Below are 10256 nucleotides of genomic sequence, written 5' to 3'. Positions count from 1 at the left end.
GGTAAAGTCCCAGACACAGTGGCTTGAAAATCGTGCGTGTGTGTGTGTGTGTGTGTGTGTGTGTGCCCAAAATCTTGCGAGAAGAATGGAAGAGAAAAAATTGTGGTATGGTCATCTCCTCATGGGGATATTTCCCTCTTTCTCTCTCTCTGTCCCTCTCCAGCAAACACATACACCCTTTAGCAAAAACAAAACAGAATTTAGAGAAGTATGCATAGAAATATGTTAGAAACAGACAATACATGGAAACTCCTAATACAAAACAAAGATAGTAAGCCATTCAGTAGAAACAGGAGGAGCTCTAAAACACGATCTGCACAAAATATTTTTATGACATTTTGTACATAACTGTAATTTATCTGTTTTGAGTCTCTTTATTATTCCACTGAGTATACATACCACAAATTATCTGTTATCTGTTGATGGGCATTTCACTCGTTTCAGTATTTTTTTTTTCATTTGTATACGTAATAGTGCAGTGTATGTGAAATGTAATGTGTAAAAACAGTACTGATAAGAGCATTCTTACACATGCCCTTCGGTGTACATGTGAAAATTTCTCCTGGGTAGAAATATAGAGTGGAATGGGTAGGGTGCACGAATATTCACCCTTATAAAATAATTCCAATTATTTTTTTCTCATGTGGCTAACCCAGTTTACACTCTCACTAGCAAACAACCTCCTATAAATCTATATCCTCTCACATACTTGGTATAAATGGTGTATAGTATTTTTTAAAAGAATTATTTATTTAAGTTTATGTGTCATTGATTATTATTGTTAGTTAATTTGCTATAAGCCACATGTGCTCACAAGACAGAGAGAGAGAGAGAGAGAGAGGGAAAATGAGAAAGCAAGCTGCCAGGTCTGGGAGTTGAACCGTGGTCTACCATACGGGAGTCCAGTGCCTTAACCCCCATACTACCTGCAGACCCCATAAATGATATATCATCTTAATATGTTTTTCCTGGTCACTAATAAAGGTGAATGTCTTTTCATATGTCAATGAACAGATGAATTATAGCTGCATACAACAATACGGTTAGATCTTAACAGTCTACTATTAAGAAAGAAAGAAAAATAAATCCTACAAAAGTAGACTTACACCATTTTTATAACTTAAAAAAAAAAGTATATCTTGTAGTGATGTATCAAACTATGCTAAGAAATCAAGGCCCAGTCACAGTGTACAGGTACTAGAGTTACTCTGCGTGCTGGAGGTACATGGAAGACTGTGTTTCAAATCCTAGGTCCAACTGAAACGTACCAGGTGTGTGTACACAGTCCCTGTCACAGCTGGCCGGAAGGCAGTTGGAGAGATTGCAATATGATAAGACCCTGTAAAGGGTGCTTGTTTCTCTTTTTTTCTCTGTCTCTCTCAAGACATAAAATAAATCAATTTTAAGAAAAAAATAGAAAAAAAGTAAAGGAAATAAGAAACAAGATTTAGGGTAACAGGAGTCCTGAAGATAGGAGGAAGAAGAAGCATATAGGCAAATATTGTCAAAGTTCTAGTCCTCATGTTGAATGGTGAGTTAGTTCATGGATGTATAAATAAGAAAACAAAAATGAAAACATTGAAGTAATACAAAAAGGGTAACAAGTTCTTTGAGCAGAAAAGTTACATAAGAACAAAGTCTATAATCTTACACATCTGTGTGTACCCACGATATCTTAGATAATCCCAAAATAGTGATTTTCTTTAAATTATGCCAATGTATTTAAAAAAAAATTATATATATATATATATATATGTATGTATCTACTGATTCCCCACTTTTTCAAACCCTGCAGTCATTTTGAAACATAGTAAGATATTCCTGACATGAAATAAGCATTTCTTGGCCAAATTTGCCAATATGGAATGTAGAAGTTACTCATTCTTATCAAGAGCCAGGAGCTCTGTCCTTATAGTTTATCATTATCCCAGAAGACAATACCTTCAAACTCTCAGCTATCTTACTTAAATTCTTCCTCAGAGGGAACTCAAGTAATATTATAAAGTAGTCTTTTGGAAGCCTACATATGGTGTTTAATAAAACGTGGAGAAATAGAAAACCTTTGAAAGAATAAATTTAGGGGAAATTTTCTGAAGTCTTATGGCTTTGATGAGTTTTACTTCCCTTTATTGCTAGCATCAAGCCATGTGAGGAAATATGGAGAATTCTGTGATCTTATGGGGAAGCTCTGAACTATTCATTTTAAAAGGCCCCTAGGGATAGAAATGAGAATGGACTGAAACTCATTGTCCCCAGCCCACCAGGTATCCAAGCTTGCATTCCCAATCATGCCTCAAGTAGCTATACAACACAGAAGTGAAAATTTGCATGTGAATATATAATTGGCCATGCAACATTTATTTTCATTGAAACTATGGCAAAGCACAGAATGCCCCCATTTTTACAACCAACTGCTCTAAAAGACAAATGACCCAGGGAAACTTTCTAAGAAGATGTTGCTTCCCAGATTTTTCCAAAATTATCCTTGAAGAAAGAGGAAGTGGTTTATTGAGACATTTATTATCAATGTGGAAACACAGAAAGCCAATTTTATTTCTCAGTAAACAATGCAGAAGGAAAGGGAAATAGTCTCTGTTACCACTAGGTATTTTGGGGAGGGAGCACCCATAGATTCAGCCTAATAGAATAAAAGCTATACGACTCCCTCAATTCTTTTGTTAACCCAAAAAAAAAAATATATATATATATATTTTTTTTTTTTGAGAGGGAGATTTTTGCAATAGGATGTGTGTGCTCACTGGAGAGATAGAGAGACAGAAAGTGAGAAATCACTCCCCAGGGGGGATGGCCACACCATACTCCCTTCTCCTTCATTCACCCCTCAGGACTTCATTCACCCCTCACGCACATGCATGCACATGTGCTTGGCATGAGTTTTAAGCCGCCTGGTCCAGGACTGGAACCACGGTTGACGATGTGGGAGTCCAGCAATGTAACCATTATGCCATCTGCTGATCTCAACGTTGAATATTTTTTACAACGAGTCATTGACTAAGTCAAATAACTTTGAGTCTTTGCATTGCACAGAGTTATATCATTGTAATAGATGCAATAATGGAATCTTACCTGTTTCTAAAATGTAAAGCATCATTAGATACTCCAAGAGAAGCCTACATCTGTGTTTATAGAGAGATGACCTATAACCAGCCATGTTTTGTTCTTCATCAGATATTTGCAGTAAAAACAAAACCTTGAATGGCCCTTATATTGACAAAAGAGCATCTCTTTGCTTTATGCCTCGTGCCTAAAGTACATGTCTGCCGTTAGCTTCGGTTACTTGTGGAAGAAAACATTATCAAAGAGGCATGCATTTTAGGAGGAATAAATACTGGTGTTTTCATGTAGTTTTAAATGGTATTGGTTGCTTTATGACAGAAAGAAACTTTTTCAGTTAGCAGAGAAGGAAACACCTGTAGATTTTTAACTCCTGGAAGTTTGTATTCCTACAAATGTACATTCATATCTTGATTCATATTTACCTGATTAGGATGATTCTTCCCCCGACCCAGAGATCTGGATTCGGTTAAGTTCTCTGCCCACGTATGGTGTTTTGTTAAGAACCATAGGACCTGAGGTGGAAGAACTCTCAGAGGTTTCCAACTTCACAATGGAAGACATCAACAACAAGAACATTAGGTACATAACTATTTTGTTTTATTTGATAGAATTTTAAAAAATTATACAAAAACAGGGTCAACAGGTGCTGTGGTGGTTAAAGTGCTGAATTCCCACATGGCCGACTGTTGTTAAAGCCCCAAGCCGGCAGCTTGAAACTCACACTGGGTGCCTGTGCATTCATGCCCAAAATCCGAAGAGGAGAATGCAGAAGAAGGGATAGTGGTATGGCCATCCCTTTTGGGGGGTGATTTCTCACTTTCCCTCTCTCTGTTTCTCTCTCTCTCCAGCAATTGCATGTACCCTATGGTGAAAACCTAGAAGAAAAGAAAATTATACTAAAACATCTAAGTAATGGGTTGTAACTCCTTGAAAGAATGTATTGCTCCTGGTCCCATTTTTATACGAAGATGCAGTCATTTGACCTGACTTGACAGCATGGGTTCATTCTTTCGATTCTTCTTTTGGCTACTGCAGGTACTCAGCTGTGTTTGACACCAATGGTCATCCAGTTACTGATCGCTTCCATTTCTCTGTCTCTGATATGGACCACAACCAGCTGGAAAATCAGATCTTCACCATCATGATCACTCCTGCTGAGAATCCACCTCCACTCATTGCTTTTGCTGACCTTATCACGGTAAACAGTTCTCTGATCAATAAACAATGAGTTCTGAAGAGAGCTGGAATCTGTGGTGATGTAAATAAAGCATTTCTGCCTAAATTCTGGCTTCTTCCAGAGTATTGAGGCAGTGGTATACAGATACGCATCGTTTCCAATCATGAGTTTTCCAAAAGCACAAAAATAATTATACATGGATCAAATCAGTGTATCCACATTATTTAGTTAATCAAATATTTATGTGCTAGACACTATGCTAGATGTCGTTAGTATTGGGAGTAAAAATAGAAATAGAATCTGGTCTTTGAGGAATTTCTAATCTCATGTTGGCAGCAATTAAAACGTAGGCATTGCTTCCAGGTCAGGCCCAAGTCAAGGGGCTTACTTATCGGTGCAAATAAAGTTGACTTTTTGTTGCGGGAAGGACACTCTGTAATGTACCCCAATCATTGGAGTTACCTAGACGTGAGTTCAAGAGCTGATTCTGTCTGTTACTTATTAGCTGAGTGACCTTGGACAATGTACTTAGTCATTCTTAGCCTCAGTTTCCTCATCTTGACAATATTGCTATTCCTAAAAGATTTCTATTCCTGCTTAAGAAAGGTTTCATTCATTCAACAAAAATTTCCTCAACATGTTCTATGTGCCAGGCACTTCTTTCAGCACTAGGGATGTATCAGCAAACAATACAGACAATTCCTATTTTTACTACATAAAGGATTTCTTTGCTGTTTAGTAAAATGGCATGGGAAACCTTTGCGTGGCACCTGGTATGTGGTAGGGATTTAACAAAAGTTCATTTTCTTTCTTCTTCCCTTTTCCATGCCAGAGACAGAATTTTTTCTGGTTTGTCGAGCAACTCACCATTTATGAAACTGAGTTGTTTCTAAGTGGTTCTGAAATGCCTCGCATTTTTCCATTTCCACACCTTAGGGAAGCCACTTAGCCAGTTAGCCAAGAGTTGTTCCGAACAAAGTGGTTTGACCATTTCCAGCTCGCTAGCAAAAATCACCAGGCAGGCAGAGTTAGCATACCAAACAGGGCCTTAAGAAGGAAAAAAAAAAAAAAAAAAAGGTACATCAGAGCACCTGCTTTTACTTGAACTGATTTATTTTCCTCCTTGACATGAAGATAAGCATTACCTTTCAGATATGGACAAACTTCTTCTTCCTACATGCCTATAAATATATAATGTAAGGGAATAAACAGGACTTTTTTTTTTTTCCCTGAATGGGAATCTATAGGACAGAGTCACCCTCACAGTGTCTAAGGGAAACTTGGATCTATCATTCTTCCACTGTGGGTTTTTGAATGTTGATGCGAATGGAAGGCAGCCATCCAGTCAGGCATCTGCGCTGAGGTGGGTGATTAGAATGGGCCAGAGATGCTTTATAACCAGATCCATCACTGAATGAAGCACAACTTTGAAGGGAGACACAAAGTCATCGTGTCGGCGTGTAGCTTTGAGAGGCGCTGAGAGATTGCCCGGCTTCTGCAGTCTGCACATTCCTCATATCGTCTGCAGAGAATCAGCCTCCTCAAAGAAGCGGGATTGGTGCCGGAAGGTCACCCCAGGCAGCACTTTTCAATTCAGTTCTTTTTTATAGCAGTTATGTGCAAGTGCCCAAGGACTGTATGTTCTTTTCTTCCTTAGGTTGACGAGGGAGGGAGAGCCCCACTCTCATTTCACCATTTCTTTGCTACTGATGATCACGACAACCTCCAGGGAGATGCCGTCATTAAACTAAGCGCTCTGCCCAAATACGGCTGCATCGAGAATACAGGAACAGGTACCAGTAGTAGCTTTGCTGTCAAATCATTCAGAACCTGGAAAGAAAGGAGGGTGGAGGGAGGATTTTGAGACCAATTTCGAGACCTGGAAATGGAAAACTAAAGCGGGATGGAACCACTTCAGGGAAGAAGACAGGTTTCATCAAAACTTGACTAAGCATGTTCTGTGTCCTAGGCACTTTTTTCAGCATGAAGGATACATCAATAAACAATACAGACAAAAGTCCTACCTTTATGGTATCTCAGATCCTGGTGGTAAGAGACAAATAAAAGAGCTAACACATGAGAAAATAATGTATGATGTTAGAAGGTAAAATAAATAAATAAATAAAAGCTATGAAGAGGACAGAGCAGTGTAAGAGGATTTGGAGTGAGTGGAGGGGCTCGTGAATTACTCTCAGAATTGCGTATCCAGTCAGAAAGAGTTCAAAACTTGACTAAGCATGTTCTGTGTCCTAGGCACTTTTTTCAGCATGAAGGATACATCAATAAACAATACAGACAAAAGTCCTACCTTTATGGTATCTCAGATCCTGGTGGTAAGAGACAAATAAAAGAGCTAACACATGAGAAAATAATGTATGATGTTAGAAGGTAAAATAAATAAATAAATAAAAGCTATGAAGAGGACAGAGCAGTGTAAGAGGATTTGGAGTGAGTGGAGGGGCTCGTGAATTACTCTCAGAATTGCGTATCCAGTAAGAAAGAGGGTCTGTCCTTTTATTATGAGGCAACTGCACTTTAGCTGAACCATAGCTTAAGTCTCAGTTCCTTCGAGAATGACATGAATTGAAATGCATGCTTGTCTATCTGACACGCTCTTCAGCATCCCTCCTCCTCCACCATCTGCCCAGGACCCACTGGTGGTTATCACAGAGGAGAGGGAAGAAGGCTTGTACTGGCCACAGGCCCCTCGAGACCTGCTGTGACTGGCAGTCGAGACACCTCCTGGCAGGTTGCTGTGCTGCTGCCTCTACGGAGAGATTCCTGAGTGCCAGTTCTTGGCTCTCATTGGCCCGCAGCTTGCAGCCCTTACCAAGAGGCCCTTGACTGCAGGTGTGTGTGGCCAGCATGGAGCCTGGGATTCCAGCCTGGTTCCGAGAATTCATTTAGCTTTGGTCATGTCTTCCTGTAGTAAGTCTTTGGTCTTTTGTCAGTCTTGCCTTTCACTGTGTGCCCTTGGGTTTGTTTATTGCTGAATTAGGTTTTATTCAACAAATGTTTGTGCTAGAGACGGACAGTAGAGGTGAAGACGAATAAGACACAGACCCTGCCTCTAGTGAGAGACAGATATGAAGACTGATAAAGTATAATAAATGAAAAATAGCAGGAGAGGAGCAAACACAGAGAGCACATAGGATGAAGCCATTACTTTTGCTGGAGACAGGAAACTCTAAGGCAGTGACATTTATCTTGAAACTTGAAGGGTTAGTGGGAGTAGCTGTGGGCAGACGGAAAATAGCATTTCTTGCGGGTGAAATAACATGGGTGAAGGTGGGAAATCACAAAAGGATGTTTGCTCCCAGCGTTCTCTTCTCTCCATGTGGTTTCTTATTAAGCGTTGGAGGAACATGGATAGTCCATGCAGGGAAGTATCTCACCAGCACAGAAACCAAATTTCTGGAAAAGCTCAGCTCTCTAAAAAGCAGTTCTCTGGACCAGCAGGTGGCATGTTGATTAAGGTGTTGGATTCCCACATGGCAGACCATAGTTCGAGCCCCAGACCCATCAAGTATGCCTAAATCTCAGGAGGAAATTGCAGAAGGGATTGCGGCATAGCCATCCCCCCTGGGGGTAGGGGGGTGATTTCTCACTTTCCCTTTCTCTGTTTCTGTCTTGTGTCTCTCAGGCAAGCACACATGCACTATGGCAAACAAACGAACAAGTGATTCTCAAACTTCAGTGTGCCTAAGAATCACATGTATGACTTGTGAAAATGTAGTTTGCTTGGCAGCAACTTCGGGGTTCCTGTTTCAGGAGGCTGTTATGGCCTGTAAATTTGCAGTTCTCACCAGCTCAAGGTGATGTCATTGCTACCAGTCCAGGGACCAAACTTAGAGAATAGTTGTGCTGCAATAATATTGGTATAATTCTAAAAATAAAAGCCTTTCAGATGAACGCAATAATATTCCCAAGGTACATCAGCTAAGGAGCCCACCCTTCATTCCATGGAAGAAGCCCTTCTGCCTCTGTTCGGATCAGTTCTGTTTTATGCATATGAAATTAGCTACGGAGATTCAGAATTCAACTGATCAAAAGAACATCATCATTTGAGAAACTGTTAGACGCAGCAGCTTTTACTTCTTACTAAAAAGAAGAGAAGAAACAGAATAATTATATTGTTAGGTATAACATCCAATGGTATGGACTCTGAATCAGTTCAGGGTCTGCACATATAGGACAGGACCCACCTGGATTACCTCTGAGGCCATCTCTATGGTCCGGCACATTGTGATGGTAGATATTTATAACAACAGCCACGTGCACCAAGAGCTATTTAATTTGCACACAGTTTATCCTACTTAAGAAGGCAGGGAGGCATATTAGTAAGAATGGTTTATGTCATATAATAGAAGGTGCACTTTTATAAATTGGAAGTATTGGTGCTTAAAGCTTCCGTGACAGATTCACTTGTTGAATAGCTTTTTCTACAGTGACTTAAAAGAAGGCATTACTATATTTGTGTATTTATTTAGACATCATTTACTTTACTTTGGCTATTTTAACACAAAGAAACCACATTTCCCATATTTGATAGTGATGAGTGAAAGGAGAAAATAAAAAATTAGAAGGCACTATAGCAATTTCTTCTGGAAACCCTGAACTATAGGTCCTAGGGGTTATTAGGTTACTGGTCATTTAGATCTTTTTATGTTTCTGATGTTCAGGGGAATCAAATCTGAGGGGCAAAATTTAAGAAAATTGAGATAATTCAAGAAAAAAATGGCATTGGGCTCTTATTCAAAGGGAGTGTAAATGATCCCTTTTCGTCCCTAGTCTTTCTGTTGGGATGTCAACACATATGACACTGCCTATAATTCAGGAAGTTAATGGCCTTCTGATTTATGATCTGATCTTTGCAAAGGATCATCGAGGAAGGGGAAAGCTTTGTTGCTTTCAGATCTACTAGCTATACTTTCTTGTGTTGATGTATATCCAGGGATTGTTCAAAGACACAGAGTTTCTTATTTCTTCTTTCTCTAGAAGAAAATTGTGGTAACAACTTAAAATCAATCAATTAGCGAGACTCAGATTAAAGTCAAGTAAAAGACAAGACATCCATCATTTAGACAATTACTTCCTTTTCTCCTTGGTCTTCTCCAGTGTTTGGGGTTGGGATGGGAAAAAGAGTAAAATGGAACTAGCACTTTCTGTGGAACTGCAAATGGTACCTGAGCACCATAGCATCTGAATGGCACCTGAACATCATAGCATCTGAAAGGTACCCAAGCATCATAACATCTAAAAGGTACACGAGCATCATAGCATCTGAATGGTACCTGAGCATCATAGCATCTGAAAGGTACCCAAGCATCATGGCATCTGAAAGGTACCTGCGCATTATAGTATCTGAATGGTATCTGAGCATTGTAGGATCTGAATGGCATCTGAGCATCATAGCATCTGAATAGCACCTGAACATCATAATATCTGAATGGTACCTGAGCTCTGATTATTCCCTGAGCATCACAGTGGCTCTGGTGTACTTTTCTAAGGACAAATCCCTGACAGGTGCAGAGGTTTCCTTAAGGAGCTTGGATATCAAATGAAAATATGCTAAAGGAGATGTTTCTTAGATACATAGTTAATCTTTTCTTATGTAGAGAAAAAAGGTTCCTCTGGCAGGATATGCCAGGTAGAGTGATTTTGCTGGTGCTTAAGGTGGAATCTTTGCTATTAGATTGCTCCTTGCCCCAAGACATGTTCACTGAGATTCCTATCAAAACAATCACCAATTCTGTGCTATATAAAATGAAAACATTCTGTGTGCTTTTGTATATATTATCTCATTCAATTTCCTACAGAAACAGCAGGGCAGGTATGCCCATTTGTGGATGAAAAATAATCAGTGGAGGATTGAGATCTGTCCCCAGATCTCTTAGTTCCTGGTCTTGTGCTTCTCCTATGCTCCCAGCTTTATCCTTAAGCATATTTTTCTTCTTGTGAAAATCATGTCTTATTTTCTTGTTCAGTCTACTAAGCAGGA

At 39.5% G+C, this 10256-nt stretch overlaps 1 protein-coding gene across 1 annotated transcript in view; it reads left to right on the top strand.

Annotated features, from left to right (window-relative positions):
• Window positions 1-10256, top strand: part of FRAS1 (Fraser extracellular matrix complex subunit 1) — a 321939-nt gene that overhangs the window by 210264 nt on the left and 101419 nt on the right. The window contains 3 exon segments of the mRNA XM_027773018.1: window positions 3509-3657; window positions 4114-4276; window positions 5913-6048. Of these exon segments, the coding sequence (XP_027628819.1) occupies window positions 3509-3657; window positions 4114-4276; window positions 5913-6048 (448 nt within the window).

This window comes from Tupaia chinensis, unplaced genomic scaffold, assembly GCF_000334495.1.
Source record: "Tupaia chinensis unplaced genomic scaffold, TupChi_1.0 Scaffold000318_1, whole genome shotgun sequence".
Classification (NCBI taxonomy): Eukaryota; Metazoa; Chordata; class Mammalia; order Scandentia; family Tupaiidae; genus Tupaia; species Tupaia belangeri.
Note: the sequence above shows the minus strand (reverse complement) of the source record. Positions and strands in the feature narration are given on the sequence as shown.